This window comes from Ostrea edulis, chromosome 4 (genome assembly GCF_947568905.1).
Source record: "Ostrea edulis chromosome 4, xbOstEdul1.1, whole genome shotgun sequence".
NCBI classification, from domain to species: Eukaryota; Metazoa; Mollusca; class Bivalvia; order Ostreida; family Ostreidae; genus Ostrea; species Ostrea edulis.
Genome location: NC_079167.1, coordinates 27,305,369 through 27,328,872, shown reverse-complemented (window position 1 = coordinate 27,328,872; position 23,504 = coordinate 27,305,369). Strand labels below are relative to the sequence as shown.

The window sequence follows — 23,504 nt, the reverse complement described above, 5'->3', positions numbered from 1 at the left end:
TGTTTATTATTTAGGCTGGGAAAACCTTGTGAGATGGGTATTTTTCTCTGGATTTTAACTGCGTATCTACTGGCCTTGATTAAGACAGATACACATGTACAAGTATTCAACACGAGTATATCACTTGTCCTTTAAATTCCAAGTAAAGTCACATAGTTTTAATTTCTATATTTAGGCATAATTCCCGTGAAGTGTTGTGTGATCTTTATTTAAATTTCAATCAGCTTTTGTGATCATTATATTGTCTGTCTGTCTGCTAACTTTTCAGCTTTTGTGATCATTATATTGTCTGTCTGTCTGCTAACTTTTCAGATTTTGTGATCATTATATTGTCTGTCTGTCTGCTAACTTTTCGCGATTTTGAATTCTTCTCCGGAAGCATTGGTCCAATGTTTACATCAAAATTTTCAAACAGTAGTCCTAGATAATTCCTCAAATAATGTAAACATAGATTTGTCCAAATCATGGACACCGGGATCACGATCGGGCAGCTATAGGGGTTCAAATTTTGACATCGAAATATATGAATTAAGTATTTATTTATTTTTTTCTAACAAAAAGCTGCAACTTGTCAAAACAATATCCAAATACCCCCCACGTTGTGTAGATTCAAGTTCAAAGTTCATAGGAGAAAGTTGTCAATATATAAATGATTCTTTTTAACGCATTTTTTAAATTGTATCCTTGAAATCTCTGTTTTACAAATAAACAGTAAACCTCGCATCACAAACATTACAAACTCTTACCTGCATCTTAATGTGAATAGTTTCTAAATTTTCCAATTTTCTTACGAACAGTATAACTGTAAGTATTTGTTTAGTATCGGTGGATCTGAGTGTGAATAAAAGTGCAGTATGAATTTTTTAGTTGGGACGCCGCTCGGGTTAGACTTGCTCAAGTCTCTATGTTGTTTTTATTACTTTATCATTTCATTCAATTTTTTTTGTGTTTCAGAAGTCTAAATATCTGCTCTCTACCATACTTAATGTCACCAAACATATGTTTGGCATTATCAAAAGTATTAAAGAGAGCAATGATTATTAAACAGAGACTTGAGCAAGTCTACGCTCGGGTGTGCGATCAGCTGAACTGGTCTAACCCAGATATGAAGCTACTAGGGGGAAATGGCTGACAAAAGCTGCATGATTGCATGCGAACAAAACCAGAGATCGTCAGGAAGCGGGAATATCATGGATATTGGTATTGGATTCAGTTGTTACGGTACCTTTAAGCTTGCACATAATGTTTATGACACTGACACAAATTCGTTACATGTAATTTGTTTGCCTATCACTTCAATGTATGAATTTTTGTCATACAAACGTTTCCGTATATTTTTATATTCAGTTTATTTTTGAAAATACACTAACGCGCTTCCTAAGGTATGCTGGTATGACGTGCCACAGTTGATTTGAGCGTATTTTACTGTATATAATATACACAAAAGGATCAGAAGCAAGTTCTTACAACTTACGAGTTCTTCTCCTTATAACCTAATACATGTTACACAATTGTCATTAAAGATAATATACAGAGAATACATAAATGGTAAGTGTTCTATAGATAAACAATGGAATATGATATGATCAACAGCTAAATCTTTTAGTCTCATGAATATACGTCTGAACATAAGAAAATACAATTATTCAATTCAGTAGATAAGACATTATCGACCCAAAGTAGAAGATGTGTATCAATAATAACCAAATCATTTAACCTGAGCAATCTATCCATTAATCTGTATCTAGCAATTGAATACTTCTTACAAATAAAGACAAGAGGCCCATGGGCCACATTGCTCACCTGAGTCAACTTGGCCCATAACTAAAGACTTTCCATATACATTTGCATGTAAAACCTTAGTCCCTATTATGGCCCCAACCTACCCTGGAGGCCATGATTTTTGCAAACTTGAACCTACACTATGTCAGAAAGCTTCCATGTAAATGTCAACTTCTTTGGCCCAATGGTTCTTGAGAAGATTTTTAAAGATTTTCCCTATATTTGTATGTAAAACTTTGATCCCCTATTGTGGGCCCATCCTACCCCCGGGGCCATGATTTGAACAAACTTGAATCTGCAATATGTCAAAAAGCTTTCATGTAAATATCAGCTTCTCTGGTTCAGAGGTTCTTGAGAAGAAGATTTTTAAAGATTTTTCCTATATATTTGTATGTAAAACTTTGATCCCCTATTATGGCCCCATCCAACCCCTGGGGACCATGAGTTGAACAATTGAGAATCTTCACTATGTCAGGAAGCTTTCATGTAAATTTCAGTTCTTCTGGTCCAGTGGTTCTTCAGAAGAAGATTTTTAAATGACCCTACTCTATTTTTACCTTTTCTTAATTATCTCCCCTTGAAAGGTGGCCTGGCCTTTTATTTCAACAATTTAGAATTCCCTTCACCTAAGGATACTTTGTGCCAACTTTGGTTGAAATTGGCCCAGTCGTTTTTGAGAAGTCAAAAATGTTAAAAGTTTACAGTCAGACGGACGGACGGACGCCGGACTACAGGTGATCAGAAAAACTCACTTGAGCTTTCAGCTCAGGTGAGCTAAAAAAAGTGGTATGCGTCTCCACGCATACCACAAGAACATAATGGAGAACCAACAATATTGTTCTAGATAAAGATCATAATTCAAATTTAAATACATATGTGCCTCAGTTTGGTATGAATTATATTCAACAGACGAGAACCATATGAAAAGTATACAGGGGGTTTGGGATTGCTGATATTAGACCGAACGCCTTTGCGAAACTGTTTAATTGAAGAAGCCTGTCTTGATTCAATACTAAGAGAACGTGCCACAGTTCATACTCATATATTTTCAAAGATGAAGTGGATTTGTTATGTTTACATTCTACTTTCATTTCTGTCGAAATTCCCAGTCGTTAAAACAGACGTATTTATCTGTATTCATACGCTCATAGTTTACAATTACAACGCATTCATGAGGAAATGCTTATTACAATTCGTAAATATATCAAAGACTAAAAACTTACGACACATATCTCCTCCCTAAGATAAACAACGTGTGCGTTCGTTGGAAGAAAAAAACTTGGCTTGGATTTCTCGAAACAAATTAAGTTTGAGTTATCTTTTATTTGAGTAGTTATGTTGCTTCTTACGACATGTATTTCCCACATTGGCTAAAACAGCATGAATTATTTTTTCCACGATCATGCATATTTACTGAAAAGTTGCACATGATCTCGTTGAACATACTAAATATTAAAACCAGGAAGGAATCGGGGACGAAATAATGGTTCCGATATTCCGTATTCGCTTTTAAAAAAAATTCAACATTCAAAAATCACTAGTATACTATCATTAAGTAAAGCGCAAAATAGAAATGATGGTAGACCGTTCTGCATTACATGAAAATGTACTTCAAAATCACTCAGCAACAATTATATTGCTGTGAAAAGATTTTTTTCCCACAGAAAACAATGTTCAAAAAATAATAAAAGATCTAAAGCAATTGGTGTAAAAAGAAAGTAAAATGGATATTTTGAAGAAAAAAGTATAAAATCACCCCTCCTCCTTTTCCCCTCCAATCAGGATAATAGTCTAAAAATTAATTATATACGGCATAGCGCTCGAGGTAACAAGTCGATCGATCGATATATATATATATATATATATATATATATATATATATATATATATTCAATAAAAAAAAGCAGGAAAATATACAGTTCCAAAATATATTTAAATCACTAGCGCTTTCTGGATTTTAACATCCATCCTCAGGTGAATACAAATTAATTTGTACATATATATATATATATATATATATATATATATATATATATATATATATTACATATATACATACAGTGACCGATCTAGAGGGGGGGGGGGTACGGGGGTTGCAACCCAACCTCTCTTTGGATTCGCTAAAGAAAGAGAGAGAGAGAGAGAGAAAGAAAGAGAGAGAATGACTATAGAGTTATAAAAAATCCTAGGCGATGGGAATTGTTTATACAATTGTGCGTTAACATTTCTATCAGGTGATGATAATTCATATTATCTTTTATATAGTATATAGTTTGTATCTGTAATATTACATTTTATCTTTTTTAAAAATGAATTACTGGGAGTAAATCGGAATGCATTTTAAAACAGGATTCGTTTTAAAATCAAGAATGACATATCTACATAATTATACAATAACATTAATCCAAATTTGAATTTAGAAATACAAATTGATAGCATTCCTGTTAAGTTGTCGTTTAACTATGTTAATGTATGTTATAACAACTCTCATTTCAGTGGCGGATTTAAGGAGGGGGAGGGGTGCAGTCGGCGCCACCCCCCTAAAATTTTCAAATTTAAGGTAAATCATGGTATTTTGTTTACACAAATGTACTAAACGATAAAAGAAGCAATAATTTCTTCCACTCCCGGAGAAATGAATGACAAAATCTTTTTGATTTCTTCATTGGGAGAACTTAATTTTTTCCCAAAACCCTTAAAATTTGTGTCATTTTACTAATTTCACCTTATTAAGAATGATAGAAAATAGTAAAAATCACATAAATAGGAGACATAGTTTAAGCCCTATAAAATCTGTAAAATCCAGGAGCTTCCGGGGGCTTCGCCCCCATGGCCCGCACCAGGGCTTTGCCCTGGACCCACTGGGAGCCTCAAGGCGACCCCCAAACCCCCTGCCTCATAAAGTGGCGCCCCCCGTAACCGCAATTCCTGGATCCGCCCCTGCATTTCCTCTTCAACCCACCCCTTTGAAAAATTTCTAGATCCGCGCCTGTATATATATATATATATATATATACACATATATATATATATATATATATATATATATGGACAACAGCAGAAAATACCCGTTATGTGGTATTTATTAATATATTTGACCAATCCATCCATATTTCCAGTTCTCTCCCCCCCCCCCCCCCCCCATATATTTGCCCCCAAAATTCCATTATCTCTTACATCAATTTTTGTTAGGTCAATAGTAGATTATCATCCGGGGTCACAAAAAAATATGGGGCGGGTGGGAAGATTTTTTATTTTGATTTTTATTTCCTGAGAGAGAAAAATATAATAACAAAAGGCACCACACAAAGTGTTAATCAAGTTAACGTTCAAAGAATCCTTGGTAGACGATATAAAACCAACATTCTGTGACTTTAATCATTCACTCATGTCACTGGGAAGCAAGTTTGTTTGAAATCGTAATTTTTGCGAAAATAAAAAAAATCGGGATGGGCCCTTTTTTGAGGGGCGGGCGGGGATGATAATCTACCAATTAATTTTAATTGCCCTTTTTGTAAAGTTTTTATATTAATTGTACAATTCCATACCTTAAATATGAGTTTTAGATAATTTGATACCAATTGATTTGATATACAGTATATATATGTAATTATTAATGAAACCCCAATATTTGTCCCCTAATATTTACAACAAATTATAATCTTGTATAGTTTCTTAATAGATATCTTTAAGCGGTAATTGCCTTGGTGCCAATTAGTTTGAGGCCGCTACGAATTAGGTCACTTTCTGACGCCATGGCGGTAGTCCAGCGGGTTTTGTATTTATTACATGTTAAAAAAACAATTATTATTCTATCAATATTATTTTTGCTGACCAAAAAGGTGAGATGGTAGGGTATGCTAAATCTATTTTGAAAACTAGTTCAAGTACTTAGTTTGATGTTGACCGTGAGATCAACAGGGGATGCTTACTCCTCCTAGGCACCTGATCCCACCTCTGGTGTGTCCAGGGGTCCGTGTTTGCCCAACTATCTATTTTGTATTGCTTGTAGGAGTTATGAGATTGATCACTGTTCGTTATCTTCACCTTGCATTATACCAACACTATCCAAGAAAACGACAGTCATATACGTGGAAGAGGGTTAACTTGTCTGTGCTTCGCCATGTTTGTTTACATGTGTATTGATCTTAGAATGTAGACGATTGATTTATATTGAATGACAAATATTCTACATTCATTCATAAATTTTGATAAATATATGTTGTAAAACATATATTGATTAATTCCTATAAAATTTTATTATCCGTTATCGACTTTATTGTTGTATTAGCAAAACACAAAGTGCAAGTTCGACGTGTACAAAACAATGTATAGATTTTCTCATAATCAGTTATTACATATGAAGGGATATTGCAGAATAATGACCGAGGCATTCCTTTGATCCGTGCAATACGCGTAATAGAATGTTATTTTTGACATATAATGCTTGGTTGTTTCCGTGTATTGGAGAGGACGTGACGTGAGCATTGTTACTGTTGGGCCTCATTCAGCAAATAAATTACATGTAAATGTATTTCCAATTGAATTAAAGAGATTTTTATTTGAATTGGAGATATCTTAAAATTCCGCAACTGACTATAGAACGCTGCATTATTATCAACCCCGTGTATATTTCAGGAAGGAAAGTCTGTTAAAGGGTTGTTTGTTGGTGGTTTTTTGGGGGGTTTTTCAAGGAAAAAATTCACAATGAAATTCAGGTAAATATTTGATTTTTCTTTTTGTATGATTTCCGATTGATTAAAAAGTACAAAACAACTATACAAAGATTTTGATTGGATTGTAACTTTCTACCAATCAACGACCCAAGAGATAATCTAATCAAATCGAATTAAAGAATTTGCAATAACTTGGACTCTATCTGAGTATTGCAAGGATTCCCACACTTATGCACAGTCATGTGGATTATACATGGCTACACAAGGATTATCATAGAACGCTGTATCTGGCAGCATTATACATATATACACAATTCATTAGAAGCCAGGCTTGGATTTCTCGAAAAAAAATCTCAAACTAAAGTTTAAGTTTTTTTATTTGAACATTCAAAATTTGAGTAAAATCGCAGATTTCAGTTCAAGTTTCGAGAAATTCCGGCTTGGATTTGTAAAATCTGCCTCGAATCCAAAGTTCTACATTGTAGCTTAAATAGTTCAAGAGAGTTTTAAATTTTTTCCCCCAAAATATATCGGCATATAAAACTTTGATCCCCTATTGTGACCCCATCCAAACCCCCGGGGACCATGATTTGAGCAAACTTGATTCTATTCTATGTAAGGAAGTTTTTATGTAAATTACATGTACCACTTTTCTGACCCATTGGTTCTTGAGAAGATTGTTAAAAGTTTTCCCTATCTATCTAATTGTAAACTTTGATCCCCTACTGTGGCCCGAACCTAACCCCGGGGACCATGATTTGAACAAATTAGAATCTACTCTATATCAGGAAATTTTCAAGTAAATTAAAAATTTTCTGACGCAATGGTTCTTGAAAAGATTTCTGAAGATTTTCCCTATATATTCGCATGTAAAACATTGATTACCCTCACCCTACCTCTGTGGGCCATAATTGTAGTGAACTTGAATCTGAAGTATGTCAAAAGCTTTCATGTAAATTTTTCTGGCCAACTGGTTCTTGAGAGATTTTTAAAAGATCCCATTCAATTTTGTATTTTCGTGATTACCTCTCCTTGTAAGGGTTCTGCCCCTTCATTTGAATAAATTTGAAATTCCTTTACCTAAGGATGCTCTGTGCCAAGTTTGGTTGAAAATGGCCCAGCAGTTCGGGAGAGGAAGTTGAAAATATAAAAAGTTTATTGACGGACACAGACGGAGAGACGGAGGCCGGACAAAAAGTGATCAGAAAAACTCAATTGAGCTAAAAAGGGAGAAACTCTCTAGTTCTACGTGCTTGCACTAGTAGTATAAATATATTCATATTCTCTATAAAATCATCTGCATCTAGGCTGGCTAATGTGTTGCTCAAATATCTAGTTAGCTCGAAAATTTTGTCAAACCACTGTGGTATATATAAAAACAATAAAATCTATATTTATTCATGACAATGGAAAATAATTATTTTTGTTGAATAGAAGAAAATATATCGTCATCTATTCATTTGTTCGCGGCTAAAAATAAACATTTTCTTGTCATCTTTACGACGAACACAATTGTCACGTAATTACATGTAGCCATCAATGGTGTGTAAGGCAGAGATTTTAATTTTGTGGATATTGATAATTCATAATCGCTGTGTTTAAATTTTGGAAAGAACAGGCCCATAACATTTCCATAGATACTAACTCGTTATAACGAATTGTCAATGCAAGTAAAAACAATATACATGTAGCAGTATTGTCCTGTATAAAATATATGTTACACCGGTCACAAGGAAAATGAGAACAACTCAAAAAGGTACATACAATACAATAAGAGCATATCTTAAATTTGCCTTAATTAATATAGAGCAATCATGAATACAAAACTATATATACACAATAAAAACACATGACTAAAAAATTGGAAAAAAAAGATGGGGCTAGCTTCAATCAAAACATGCCACCAACTTGTCACAAACCAGCGGGTGAGAGACAAGTGCCCATTTCATATAATACAATGTGCATTTACACTGTATGACAAATTTTCACCATTTGTTGTTTATTTTCAGTCTCCGTTCATGCATTTCTTGGCATTTGTTTTGATCCGCCCGTCCCTGGATATAGTTCTTTCTCTATTGAATAGTCAAACTATAACTGAAAATTTTGTATCAGAAAACTTTGTATCTGAAAAATATGCGAGTAGTTTTGTCAAATGCACCAGGAATATAATTTTTACATGTCACTCCTTAACACAACAGGTTTTTTTTTCTTTTTCTTTTTTCGTTTTGTTTTTTTTTTTTTTTAGAAAAGTTCCAAGTGACGTAGAAATTGCGAACAAATTTTTCCTCCGCATCTACCTGTATATATATTTTCCTTTCAGGCGCGTAGTTACGTTTACGTCAAAACGCCCGGGCGTACACATCAAAAAAAAAAAAAAAAAAAAAAAACCCTATTAAATGCTACAAACATAGTTGAAAAATAAGTGTCTGCAGTATCTGCGATACATTAGTCTCCCCCGGAACCCCTACCAGGGACCTGCCCTGGACCCGCTGGGGGCCTTGAGCGGCCCCCAGACCCCTCGCCGTACACATTAATTAACTCAGGCTACGCCACTGCCTTTAATCAAAAAGGCAGAGTAAGGCGTCTTATCCATGACAACCAGTATTGTTCGTTCATAACGGTGTTTATTATTGCACTAAAATACTGACAACTCAACTTTGTGACAAATGGGATGACTTTCAGCTTCTCCGTCGTCAACTTCCCACATATATGTAGCGATATTCCATTATCATCACCTGCGTATGATGTTTATGTCTCTCAACTGATTCGTTGCCTGATCAATTTTTAAATCGATGCAACCCATTGACAAATAAGTTGACGTTACAGCTTACAAGGGTTACAACAGTCTCGTTTGAAGTCAGCATTTCGCAAATTCTCTGGTCGTTATAATGATCTTACTTGCAAATATAACCTGTCGTTAGGCCGAATGTTGTTTGACGTGACTCATACCAATGGTTAGACCGTTCTTTACAAACTGATTTTGACTACGGATTACTCCGTTTATCTTGTCATGATATATACATGTATATATATATATATATATATATATATATATAATGGACCAGAAAAAATAGAACTTGTGTGGAAGCTTCCCTGTATAATGGAGATTAAACCATGTTCAAATCAGGTGCCTTGAGACCAGAGTGAAGCCGTGTTATGGGTTCAAAAATATAGAAATATTCTTCTGGGAAAAAAACTTAAGTGTACAATTTGTCAAAATACATGAAATATGTAAGCATCCTTTTGTAGCATAAATTCAAGTGTGGTCAAAACATCATTCCTATATGTAGTGTTGAACCACCAAGGGCTGCAAAATTTAGGCCTATGCTCGGCTCTTGTGGCTTTTGAGCAGGGGTGATTTTTTATCGTGTCATATCTACTGTGACAATGGACCTCGGTTTTTGCGGTGTCATTCGCAGGACCGCCCCATTTAGTCGCTATACTTACGACAAGCAAGGGGTGCTGAGGATCTATTCTGACCCGGATCCAACGAAAAATGTTTAGATATATACGTACTACTCAAAAGCAAGGGACGTGCAATTTGTCAATTGAAATTTTGAATCATATATATAAATCCAATCTCAACATGAATTTTATTGACTGTCCACATCAATACTATATGCAATAACTATTCTCGTGTTATGGGCATGGAGCCAGGTTCTCGACTATGCCGTATCAAATTCCTACAATGTATCTTCCCGCTCAACTCGTTTTAACCGTCTGTCCTCTGAAATGACATTGATGTTGGATCAATAGAAAACAAACTACTGCAGACAGTGATAGCGAGATGGACGTTCATCCTACAGACTGCATGTAAGCTTCCAGGAGATTTTCTTATGGACTCTTTATTTTCCTTTCCACCAGCTATAGATTTTTCTGACTGTGCAACTGAAGAATATAACAGCCTGACGTCTCGGTAAGTGTGAACGATTTAAACTCGTGAACAGTTGTGAAAAGGTCCACACAGAATTCGACGGATTTCTGTTGGGATCAACGCATAATGCACCGCCTTTTTCAAACTGATTTACATTGATGATTCGGTCCCGTCTCCAACTCTATGTAACGTGTCGGTGTCGTGTAGTTCCGCCTTAGTTAAACTGACTTGGATTCATAGTATCATGGTCCCTAAAATGACAGTCATTTGGCTCTATAATCCAATGCTGTAGCTACTAATTAATGAACATTTTATCTTAACGATCTTTTCGTTAAACTTCAATGGAGCGTATGGTAATAGAAAACGAAAGTAAAATAGCCTTGCACACCCTGAACTAGGTCAGTTTCTTGGGTATGGGCATATTGTCAGTCTGATTAAAATCAGGCCCCTTTCTCTTATCGTCCGATAGGAGAAGGGGGCTGGTTTTAATCAGACTGGGCATATTGTTTGAATATGATTTTCATTAATTAGAAGGTCGATCCTGTTGACTTTCTCACTTTCATGATATATTGCAAAGATTTGAAATCAGGACTGGTACATGTACATTGCAGAAGAAACCAAGCCAGTTTAACTACGGCGGATCTATTATGGGCAGACGATTCAATAGATTAAGAACTATTTTTTAAAACTAAAGACGCAAGTTTGAAGACAAAATCGGGGTCTATATATAAGCTAGTAGAAAATTATGAGCTGACTCCTTTTAGAATTATCATAGGGGCTAAGCCCGTTTTGGGCTCGAACTCATAGATTTATATCTCTATAGAGTTCGGACCCAAAACAAGCTTAGCCCCTGTGAATATTGTTATAGTCGCCTATAGGGAAAGTGCTTGTGAAGTGTGTTTTATTGTTTATTACCAAGAACCACACTGCTAGTAGATCTGAAGTATTTATAAAAATCATAAATGTAAATTCCTTCCGTGCGTGCGTCATTCCATGGCAGTTCTACAAAAAGGAAATAACATCGATCTGTATAGGGAAGAATATAAAGTTTTCAAATCCGCACAGTTCAATATCCGTAGCGTATTAAATTCACAAAAATGAGTGATTATCGACAGAAATTATCCTCAAGATTAAATGATGCAGCAACTTAGATGGATGCCTCTGTCAGACTATTTTCTATATAGAACTATCATTCTTGTCTTCAAAGTTTTACATAGTCTAACCCCGGATTATTTAGATGTTTTTCAGTATGTTCATGAAATTAGCAGTAGATCTACCAGATTAAGTCAAAGTAATTCATTATATATCCAGAGAGCAAAGACACAATATTTTAGAAGATCTTTTACAATTTACGGTTCGCAGTTATGGAATAATATGCCAGAATTTTTAAAATACTACCCAACATTGGAAACTTTTAAATCCGCTTATCTTAGAAATGTTTTTCATTCGGGAAATTAAAACCATATAGATTTCTTTTTGATTATTTTCAGTTTTATTATTATTTGTTTATTTATTTTGTTTTATTTTCAGTTTTAAATACGTAAATAGTGTACGTGTATGTATACAACATACCAACATATACTATTTTATATTGTATCTGTATAATACTGCTGTCTGTATATATGTTTTCAGGACCACAATGTAAACTAGTTTTAAACTAATTGTGCTATCCTGTTTAAATAAAGGACATTATTATTATTATTAATTCGCTTGGTTTAGCATGCGTTAGCGATAGTTTACGGGTAATAAAAGTACACGTCACAGGACGGGGAAGTGCCTCTGTCCGCCTACTACAATAAGACAAGGAAACGAGCCACTGATGAGGACCGGAAACTCTACAACTACCAATGTATACATTTCTAACATTGTGTTCCTCTTCCTCTTCCAATTTACAGCTGTACTTCATACAATATATATATTTCTTTTTCCATGGTCATAATTTCTCACGTGAGGAGGACAAATTTAACGGAATGAGTTTTAGTTATAGTTTACAAGCGAGACTTTATTTTTATCAATAGAAAACATCGTCAATTCTTTTCGTGTAAGTCTATGAATACGTGTTGATTAAATATATAATTTCTCATATGCGGTTGAAAACTTTGTACATTACAACTCGTAAAACTCGAGTTCAAACAGGGTTAGGTAATTCTTAGGTAAAGGGAGTTATAAATTGTTAAAATAAAGGGCCAGGCCACCTTCCAAGGGGAGATAATCTGGAAAAGGTAAAAAATAGAGTAGGGTAATTAAAAAATCTTATTCTCAAGAACTACTGGGCCAGAAAAGCTGAGATTTATATGAAAGCTTCCTGATATAGTGCAGATTTTAAATTGTTAAAATCATGGCCCCCGGGGGTCGGATGGGTCCACAATAGGGGATCAAAGTTTTACATACAAATATATAGGAAAAATCTTTGAAAATCTTCTTCTCAAGAACCACTGAGCCAGAAAAGCTGAGATTTATATGAAAGCTTCCTGATATAACGCAGATTCTAAATTGTTAAATTCATAGCCCCCGGGGGTCGGATGGGGCCACAATAAGGGATCAAAATTTTACATACAAATATATAGGAAAAATCTTTAAAAATCTTCTTCTCAAGAACCACTGAGCCAGAAAAGCTGATATTTACATGAAAGCTTTCTGACATAGTGCAGAGTTAACTTTGTTCAAATCATGGCCAACAGGGGTAGGATGGGGCCACAATAGGGGATCAAAGTTTTACATACAAATATATAGGGAAAATCTTTAAAAATCTTCTTCTCAAGAACCAGAGCCAGAAAAGCCGATATTTACATGAAAGCTTTCTGACATAGTGCAGATTCACGTTTGTTCAAATCATGGCCCCTGGGGATAGGATGGGGCCACAAGGGGGGATCAAAGTTTTACATACAAATATATAGGAAAAATCTTTAAAAATCTTCTTCTCAAGAACCATTGGGCCAAAGAAGTTCACATTTACATGAAAGCTTTTTGACATAGTGTAGATTCAAGTTTGCAAAAACCATGGCCTCCAGGGGTAGGTTGGGACCATAATAGGGACTACGGTTTTACATGCAAATATATATGGAAAGTCTTCTGATATGGACCAAGGTGACTCAGGTGAGCGATATGGCCCATGGGCCTCTTGTTATATATTACAGTTTGATATATACATTTTTTAAACATTAAATAACATTTTGTATTTCTGATAGCATGCGATATTTCAGAGTACTTTATTATACAAGAATTTTTTATCATTTGATAGACTACACGGCGTTCCAGTTCACCGCTATTTAGGTTTGTTACTGTCACAGAAACCTGGTCAGACCAGAGACATTAACAATATAATAATGTCTATGGTCAGACCAATCAAAATGACTATAACATTTTTTATCATTTAACAACACTATTTGGAAATGGAAAGATAATGTTTTCGAAGCATTGTGTGAGAATTTATAATCGTGTGTGGGTGCTCTAAGATGATTAAATGTGAAAGCGGCGGCTAGCCGATCGCGGTAACATATGAGAATACTGTGAGGCATTGTATCTAGACTATGCATGGGTAGTAGGAACAGAGGACATACTATCGATTGGAAGGGAAGAAATAATGATCCTACTGTTGGTGGTATTGTTTGATACGAAGAACCATCAGTTCATAGATTTATAGAATTTATGTAATATTATAACATTATATTGAGGAAAGTCTCCTTTTGGTGTATAGTAGTGTTTGAAGACTTGCAAAGGTACTTTCCCAATTTACACCACTCGGTGACATGTGACATTATAGTTGGTCGCCGATTTGTAAGTGGAGGTATTTGTGTACATGTATAACGATAGTAATTAAGTACATCTGCAGTTGTTTTAATGGAGGAATTAATTATACATGTATACTATTTATAGCACACAGCCAGTTGTTGTCATTATGCTTTCAATTTACATTATGCTTATGGAAATTTTGTGTTATTTACGAAAACTCTGCTATGCATGATTGATTGTTTTTTCGTCCCTTGGAGAATCTTTTACTCATCGTATTGAGACGTCACCAGTTGTCGGTAAAGTACCAGAAATTTAGATCGTTCACGAAAAGGCTTACGACCAGACATAAGCTTAATCGCGCGTAAAAACAGGACGAAGTCCTAAAACCGGACAAAGTTTCATAAAACAGAAGTATATTTGCAACCGACTAAGTTTATGACTTAAATCTAGGCCTGCTCATGACTAGGTGTAACTCTTAGTCTGTAAAGAACTAAACGAATGCTTAAAGAAATATTGTAACCGCTCACCTATAATTTACAATTATGATGACAATATATTAAAGAGGGCAACGACTGCATAATGAGTCCTTGTTTTAAATTTTTGGGGAAGGGGGTGGCGGTGTTAAATCCCCATAACAAATGCTTAAGCATTCTTTCCTTTTAATATCTACGACTATCTGAACTTTTGGTAAAATACTAGACTACTTACTATTTTGTGATTTCGTTTCATATTCCCTTCTTTTTCTCCTAAGTGATATCACTAGAAAGTTTTGGAAACAGAATATCGCTATATTCACGAATTGATGATGCTACATGTAGCACTTGTAATTCATCATCCGTCCAATTAGGTTTTCTTTTACTGATTTTACTCTGTGAATTTGAAGACGCCATTATATCATTTTCTTGAACACTGAATCAGACGACAGTTACAATGCACGAAATATACATGCTTTCCTGCAATGCACTTTTGAAATGTAGAAGTTACTAGTAATACACGCAATATACATGCTGAACAAAAATATGTAATACATGTATAGACCTACATGTACCGTAGGTAAGTGCATATTGTCTGGTGATCATAACATAATTCAATTCATAAATTATTTTAAACTTTAGTAAGAGAAGACAACACTGTAGGTGGTGTAAATACATGACTACAAACAGTAGATAAAATCATAGCTGGATACTTCATTTATTCAAGCTTTAAAAGCTCATTTTACATGTCACAACTACAATTTAATAAATTCAAGCCAAATCTCAATAGAAATTCAATGGGGGCCGAGTCACTTGTATAAATGTCATCACATATTTTTAAACATACTGGAGATGGAACGGAAATTGATAAACCTATAACTAGGTTATTAAGATTTTATCTAAATTTTAATTGTTCGCTTTTTATATCTAGAGTAAATATTATAACAGCATGCAGCATATATTAATGGTATGTTTAGACTGTTTCTGCTCCAAAATCTTAATGTCTCCCCCACCCACCTGCTCCTAAAGCAGGGTTGGGGGGGGGGGGGGGGGGGCAGTTTACAGGACTAACATTCTTGACAAGTTTAAACAAAGTTAATCTACAATGCACTATAATGGGGCAACCACCGGGGACAGATGGGGCCTCACAAACTTCATATCAGTGTGGAGATGCTAAATTCCTAACAAGTTAAAACAAGTAAATCTGTTATAGTGGGGCCACCATCGGGGGCGATTGAGGCTACATCCACCTCACTTCAGTGAAGGAATGCTACAGGCTGGTACATCTTTGTCTAATTTATATCCCCCACATGGTTCCAATCCAAGTAGCACTGCAGGAGACAGGGTGAGAAGGGCGGGTCTCCCTACCGCCTTAGAACGCCAGCGTCTTTTCGGGTTTGGTCAGTGAATACGTTATTCGGACCCCCAGTGTGCCACTTACAAGTTATATTAAACTGGCGCACTGGGCGACTTCCCAGTTACCCTACAAAAAATAATCATGCGACCGATTAGCCTTTTTTTTTCTTTTCTTTTTGTTGAAATAATTTTTTTTATAATTATTAAAACACTTTACACAATATGCATTTGCTCTAAACAATCATGAAATATTGGCTTATTTATCCATTACATTTGTAAGTATATTTCGTTAATTTCTCAACAAAATTCGTTTACTATCCACCTCAATGTTTAGAAATAGTATTATACGCTCCTTTGCGAAACGCGATTTAGGCCGGCCTAAATTTTGGCGTAAATACATCTTTTTGTGAAACGGGCCCCAGAGTCGTATAGCAATGAGGGTTCTTTATCGTGCCAACGCCTGCCGCAACTCGGGACCTCCGTTTTTAAGGTCATATCCGAAAGACCCGAGATTCTCACTTATTGGCGAAGGAGCAGTCACTACCTGTTTCAACGTCAAAGGTTTGACGCGGCCATGACACAAGCGGAGCTCAATTAAACTCACGACCTTCCGGTTACGAAGCAAACGCTCTACCACTGAGCTACGGCGACCGGTTTGTTATGAATGAAGGGAATGAACTGGTATTCACAGCATAGATAGATGATATAAATATTTATAGATTGGTATGCTAAAATGCTAATGCACTCGCGGACTGCATATTAAAGTTTCTTCAAATCATACTCCCCACGGGGAGGGGGAGGGGGGGGGGGTCAATAGGAAATCAAAATTTGCCATTGGATTACATATAATATACAAAACTGGTCATTATTAGCCATATTAATATGTTAGCATTCCTAAGTAGTCCAGATTCACTTTTGAATAAGTTTGGGCCACAGGCACTGATATCGCGTAGGGACCTAATTACTATATACTCTTATATATAGTGATTAGGCTACCAAGGGATATAAAGCGCCTATACGACTAAATAATGTCAATATTTAAACGTCCTCAAGTTGTGTGAATCCAATTTTATCTATGCATGGACCCAGGCGTTGGGGGTGGGGCTAAAATCGGGAATCAAATTTGACATGGGGGTGTAAAAATATTCTCCGGAACAGCAAGTCCATGTAAATCATGTTGATATTGAAGCATGGTTCACGTTCGGTTGGGTCATATATGGGGTTAAAATTTGACATGGGATTAAAGAGGGTCAAGATCCTTTGAAAATCTTTTGAAGAACAGTAGGTTCACGGTGACTCGGGTGAGCGTTGTGGCCCATGACCCTCTTGTTGTGATTCCTAGTCAATGAATCAATGTGGGCTGATAACATTTAATGTAAAAGTCATGTTTGACTTATAAAACCCTCAATATAGCGTCATGAATTGAAAATCTTAAGTGTTAGCAGAGATATAAATCTCTGGTGTAAGTTCCACTTTACTCAACGTGTCCATGAAATCATGAACAGTATATCATATTCTTGCAGAGATTTCATCTTCCCGAGATCACATTCGTTTTAATTACCACTAGCTGCAACATGAAACCCCGTGTCTGCTCGTTTCACAGTGACCTTCCTTTGAATTTGGAAATAAATCTTTGTAAGTATACAAATATTGTTCTTAGAAGGCAAGTTGTATGTCTTTTTAAAGGTTTACTTTTCAATATGAATTATATATAAGGAAGGATTTTTGTCAGATTTCAGACAATCTGTATATACATGCATGTAGGATATGCACCGTGTGCACGTAGCTTCTTTAGTTTTTAAAACTAGGTAACAATTGACGCTAAAATGGGGTTTAGGGAACTCGACTACTGGTCAACTATCATTTTCAGTGGAATCCACGTCGTCGTAAAATACTCCATAATTTATTGTGAAGAATGTATACCTTTCTTTCCAGTACAACAAAATCGCAAGAAAAGAACGTTTCAGAAATTTTGGGGAAAGTTTGATTTGGCAAAAGTAGCAGAATATGAAAAATGTCCTTGATATTTCGAACAAACTACCATATGTATGGGATCATGCAAGAAAGGGAAATTGCTTTTAATTTCTCTCTTGTTTCCTTCGAAAAAGAAGAGGATGTTTTAAATGGCCTCCTATATACTGCAAATTAGGATACGATTTCTAATAATTGCACTAATAGGTACAACCAATTAATGTCCAATCTTGCGGTATCTCACGGTGTGTGCCCCTCCAAAACCACACGTCGTTCGTATGGCGTATAATTTCTCGCTATACAGTCTGTGATATTCTTATCTCAGTTTCTTGGTAAACCAATTATTCTGTGTGTATTGTAATAATTACGTTTTCAAATTTCAGGAAGTAAAGAAACCGAAACTAAAGTACGAGGGAGGACTGAACACATTATTTTCAAGAATGCAACTTTTGAAACCCAATTAGATCTAGGCCTATAGGTTTGTGTAATATTTATTAAAACACGATTACCAGAGAAAACACATATGTGACATATTCTTGAAATTGACTTTTGACCAGTTTACTGTTTTTTGTTTGTTTTTTAAATTATGATTGAGCCCTCATGGCATTCTGACCAGTGTCCATCCGCTCATATTGATCCGTCCGTCATGACTTCAATGTAAATCAAGACGCAGCAAATCTATTGATAAGTTTTTATACTGGAATATTACATTTTTTCCCATTCGAATAATCGGTTACCTGGATCAAGCGCGTTCAGGGTATTCTAATCTATTTGGGATTGTATTGTCAATGATTCGTGACTATACATGGTAGTGGTGGATCCAGGATTTACTAATGGAAGGGGGCAATAGGTTAAGGGTTGGGGAGGGTGGGTGGGTGTTACCATAAGGGCCCCAAGTGGATCAAAGGCAAAGCCTAATTGTGGGTTCCAGGTGCGGGGTCTTTTAGGTTACTTTTATGTATGATTCTAGCTATACTTCATTATATAATAAAATCAATGAATGAATTTTGAATAACGACGAATAATCAATTTGGTCACAAGGGAAAAGGGGGGGGGGGGGGGGCTCTAAATCCGTCACTGCTGGGAACAAAATTTTCGACTGTTTTAGTCTTAGATTAATATTACAGTTTCTTCACACTCCCCTAGTTTGAACTGGTGTAAACACATGCAGGTAAGTGAGGCTGGATATAATTTAGGCCTCAACGGAAAATACTACATGGTGCATAATGTATATGCAGAGGATTTACAATGTATACAAACATAAGTTAACTCTATGTTTCAGTCAATCTGATTAAAGTCCTATCTCTCACTCAATCCCGCATTTCGATTGTCGTCGGGATACGGAAGTATTTTGATCAGACTGAAGTTCAGTCCGTCCTAGATGTGTACCATGGTCTATATCACTTAAGAATTCAACTTTTGAAAATTGATTTGAAGTTTAAGAATTCTATCTTAATTTAATTTTGAATATCAATATATTTGCAAAATGTGAAGCGGTTTCGAGTTCATCGAAATTTTAAAAAAAAATATCCAAAAATGATTCCAAACGTAGAATTTGTCACTTAGATTCTCCTGTCTCGTGGTATCATGAGGTAGACCGATGCTATAAGTTAGTGGTCAAATTCCGTAAAATCCTAAGTAACTAATTCGGTCATTTCAGTTACCGAGCCTGGCCGAGCGTAGATCTCTTTTGGAAAACTTGAGTAGCGCCCCTTTTTGGATGACGCGATGACAAACACGACGTAATATTAGGACAAGGGCAACTATTTTGTACACAAAATATGTTATAATAAACCATCTTTCCGTTATAAAGATTATCTTTGATCGCAAACCCTTGACTTTGGAAGATGTGTTCTAACATCATTCGTATAAAAAAACAGGAAGGACAGTGATCTGCTATCAACGATGAACTTGATCTACGTCTACTGATGTCACATGACTTGTCTCTGTTGGATGACGCACTGACCGCTTTTCATCTACAGGGTATAGACTAGAATAGTTTATCATATGCTGTATGTATGAAGACAACTAGAAGTAAGTGAAAATTTTATATTTGAAAAATAATTATGATGACCTTCCTGCAGTCTAAGCTACATATGCATGATATGTAATCTTGACGGTGAAAGCTGTACATAGCAGAGCACAAACTACTGGATCTGATAGGCCTAGTTCACTGTTGACAAAATATAACTATTTCAAATTAATATGTGATTTTTTTCCTCAGTACAATTCTGTAGTTGAAACACTCTGATCTCATAAAACAACTTTACACACATGGCCTGTCAGGATCTCTCGTAGTTGGCCGATCTAGTTGAGAATGGCAATGATTGGTTCCAACTGTCGTGCGATCCGTTACGAACTCCACGATTGACCATTCGTAGCTGATCGCGGAAGTTAGAAATTGGACTATTTTCGAAAGTACCGGTAATAGGATATAACAGTTTGAGAAAATAATTGATCTATCCCAATTTTCCCCCTTGAGCTACAGTTCTGAAGCTAGAAAAAATATGCAAGCACCTGTATATACAGCGATAGTGGTGATAAGTGCTTCTGTATGAGCAAGATATGACTCCGATGAGCGGTGTGGCCTATGGACCTCTTGTTTGATATTTATTTCACATTTATAAATTCCGGTACGCCGAGGTTAACAACTTTGTTAAATACGTGACACTAGCATTTCTCGATGTCCGCAGCTCTGATGTCAACATTGAATATTGTATATGGAGAATAACAATGAATGTATATCAAGTCCCAAATTACAAGTGTAAATGAGTATAATAATTTGTATTTACAGATCATTGGTACTAATCATCTAGAAATATGCGAACATGTGTCAGATTTCTCACGTGGCGAAGATGCAGGAAGACCTTTTCCAGTCCGTACATCTTCTTCGTCATTCCGCTGTCCTTCTGGCTCTTTGCTCGTCAGCTGCCGCTCCACATGCCTGTTAGTGCAGTGACGGAGAGCCCCATGAATCCGCTAAACAACTTCCTCAGATACGCCTATTCCGAGAACTTTCCACGTAAAGGATGCCCTTTTTCTTTAAATTTTACTCATTTGCTAAACGGTACAGAGGTACGCAAGTCTCATGGAAATAGTGTACTGTTTCAGTGTGCGCCCCCGTTAAATACATATGATATACGAAAAAAGAAGCTGAAGTTTATAGCTCTTCTCTACCCTCTAGAACTAGATATTGTAGAATTAGTGAAAGCACAACTTGAGGGCAAGGAAGTTATCAATGAAGCCATCAACCCACACAATTTCGATTACATTCATAATGGACAATTCATATGTGAAAAGTCTTTATCTCTGATTCTAGTCGTAAAATCTGGAGTAAATAATTTCTCGAACCGCCAAGTCATACGGGAGACTTGGGGAAATGTAAGCTATTATCAGGCTGTTAAAATAGTCTTTCTCCTTGGTTATAAAAAGGATATGCAAGGACAAGTGGATACCGAAGCTTTGGAGTATGGGGATGTTGTACAAGAAGATTTTGTGGACAGTTACTCAAACAACACACTGAAAACTATCATGGGACTCAACTGGGTCTCCCAATACTGCTCAAGAGCAAAACTTAGTTTTTACGTAGACGATGATGTTTTCATCATTGTAAATAATCTTCAAAAAATCGGGAAATTTGCGAATCCTCAATCTGATATGTTGTTTGGTAAAGCCCTGTCCACTTCCGTGCCCTACAGAGACAATACGTCCAAGTGGTTTGTATCTTGGGAAGACTATCCATTTGACAGTTATCCAAGATATCTGGCAGGGTTCGCTTATATCATGTCTGCAGATGTTGTGAAGAAATTCGTTCTCGCTATTCCCTACATTAAACCCATACAAATTGACGACACGTATTTGGGAATTATTGCAGAGAAACTGAAAATTACGCCCAAGAATCAAGTGGGGTTCTATACGAGGTCTCCCGGGCCGGTGACCACCGCAGCTGCGAGAATGAATTTTCTGAGAACGGTAGCGTTTCACAGAATATCGTGTCCAGATTCTATGATGCAAACGTGGAAAGAATATTGCAAACAATCTAAATCATTTTGTACTCCGGAACAAACTTGACGGAATAAATGTGGCATTTAATTGCAAAGAAAATCGGAAACTGATAAAATGTCTGTTTTGAAGTGTTTTTGGGGTGGAGATTTGTGTTATCTAATAACTGGCGGCTCTCGAGTGTTGTCGCTATTTGTATGAAGGAATGTCACGTTGGTATTGAACGTGATAGACTGCACTGTATTGTGTCCGTCATGTGTCTCGCCTTCAATTTTTATTTTTTTTTTTTTTTTTTTTTTTTTGCTTTACGAAAACTAAGGTATGAAATTTATCGATCGATGATAACAGTTTGCATCTTTATAGACGAAAATCAATGAAATGTGTGTGTGGTTTCTTTTTAAAAAGTCGTTGCAAATGAGCTTTTGTTCCATGTAGGCCATCTTTAAAAGCAGTCTGATTAAAACTAGCCCCCCCCCCCCCCTTCTCCTACCTTCGTCGATACGAGAAGAGGGGGGGGGGGGCGGGGCTGGTTTTAATCCGACTGCTTTAGAAGTAGTGTACTTGGTGACCTATATGCGATCTGTCTTCGTGCGACGTGCATTAATATTCATATTACTACTTGTTAATTTTTTACCAATATTGACAAAATGCATTGTAGGGTAACAAAAAATCTCCCAGGAAGCTAAGGCTAAAAAGAAAGAATAAAACAGAACACCCCCACATGATGATGATAATAAAAAATGATAATTGTATTAAACAAGCCAACGGGGTCAAAATTCTATCCCTATATCTGTGTATTTTTAACTACGCAATGCATCATTCGTTCAGTGTAAATGTACCCATGTTTAAATATGAATTTAAACATTCAACGGATAATTCATTGCGTAACATTTACAGTCATGGCAACCCACTGAATGATTGACAGTGTCCTAATTTAATACGATAATTAGTACTGCAATTGTGAAGTTACGTTTAACATTTCTACACATGTTGCATTGCGTAGTTACAAATACACAGTTACAGGGATAGAAATTTGACCCCGTTGGCTTTTCATGATTCATAGCCCCCTTCTTGGGTTATGAATGTTGGTGCTAAATGACGTGGCTGTGGCTCATATTGTGAAATGTGTTATTTCTCTTTGAATCCTGGACGTAGGAGAAAGAATTAGCCTCGACTAATTTTGCAGTCCCTGGGTCAGGGGTTCCCATGGAAGGTGAAGATAACGAACAGTGATCAATCTCATAACTCCTATCAGCAATACAAAATTGGGAGTTGGGCAAACACGGACCCCTGGATATACCAGAGGTAGGATAAGGTGCCTAGGAGGAGTAAGCATCCCCTGTTGACCGGTCACACCCGCTATGAGCCCAATATCTTGATCAGGTAATCAGAGTTATCCGTAGTCAAAATTATTGTGCCAAGAACGGCATAACAATTGGTATGAAACACGTCAGACAGCATTTGACCCAATGATAGGTTGTATTGGCAAACTAGATCGATCGTTATAACGACCATAGAATTGCGAGATGCTGACTTTAAATGAGACTTTTGGAACCCCTGCACCATCAACTTGTTTGTCAGTAGCCTGCTTCGATTTAAAAAGGGGGCCTCCGAAGCCAAGTGGTTAGAGCATCGTGC

The 23,504-nt window shown here is 36.2% G+C and overlaps 1 protein-coding gene and 2 long non-coding RNA genes across 9 annotated transcripts in view; 1 reads left to right on the top strand and 2 right to left on the bottom strand.

The window, feature by feature from the left end:
* Window positions 1-3,585, bottom strand: part of LOC125671688 (uncharacterized) — a 19,351-nt gene extending 15,766 nt beyond the window's left edge. Inside the window, exon 1 of one of the 2 annotated variants that reach the window (XR_007368715.2) lies at window positions 3,006-3,585. This is a non-coding gene — a long non-coding RNA (uncharacterized LOC125671688). The remainder of the gene's footprint in view (window positions 1-3,005) is intronic. The other variant, XR_007368713.2, reaches the window with a different exon arrangement.
* A 6,463-nt stretch (window positions 3,586-10,048) lies between these two features.
* Window positions 10,049-22,002, top strand: LOC125671683 (beta-1,3-galactosyltransferase 1-like). 6 transcript variants are annotated; one of them, XM_048907533.2, is made up of 5 exons: window positions 10,050-10,374; window positions 17,417-17,528; window positions 18,248-18,342; window positions 19,745-19,898; window positions 20,659-22,002. In XM_048907533.2, exon 5 carries the CDS (start codon window positions 20,685-20,687, stop codon window positions 21,933-21,935), a length of 1,251 nt encoding a protein of 416 aa, XP_048763490.2. In that variant the 5' UTR covers window positions 10,050-10,374; window positions 17,417-17,528; window positions 18,248-18,342; window positions 19,745-19,898; window positions 20,659-20,684; the 3' UTR covers window positions 21,936-22,002. The 6 variants fall into 6 exon arrangements, with proteins under 6 accessions (XP_048763494.2, XP_056018104.1, XP_048763490.2 ...); XM_048907534.2 differs by having other exon boundaries at window positions 19,678-19,898; XM_048907535.2 differs by lacking the exon at window positions 10,050-10,374 and adding an exon at window positions 14,231-14,360.
* On the bottom strand, window positions 11,265-15,539 carry LOC130054022 (uncharacterized). The gene is made up of 2 exons (XR_008802276.1): window positions 14,773-15,539; window positions 11,265-11,334 (listed from the first exon to the last, which is right to left on the bottom strand). It is a non-coding gene; the product is annotated as an uncharacterized LOC130054022 (long non-coding RNA).
* Window positions 22,003-23,504: the final 1,502 nt, after the last annotated feature.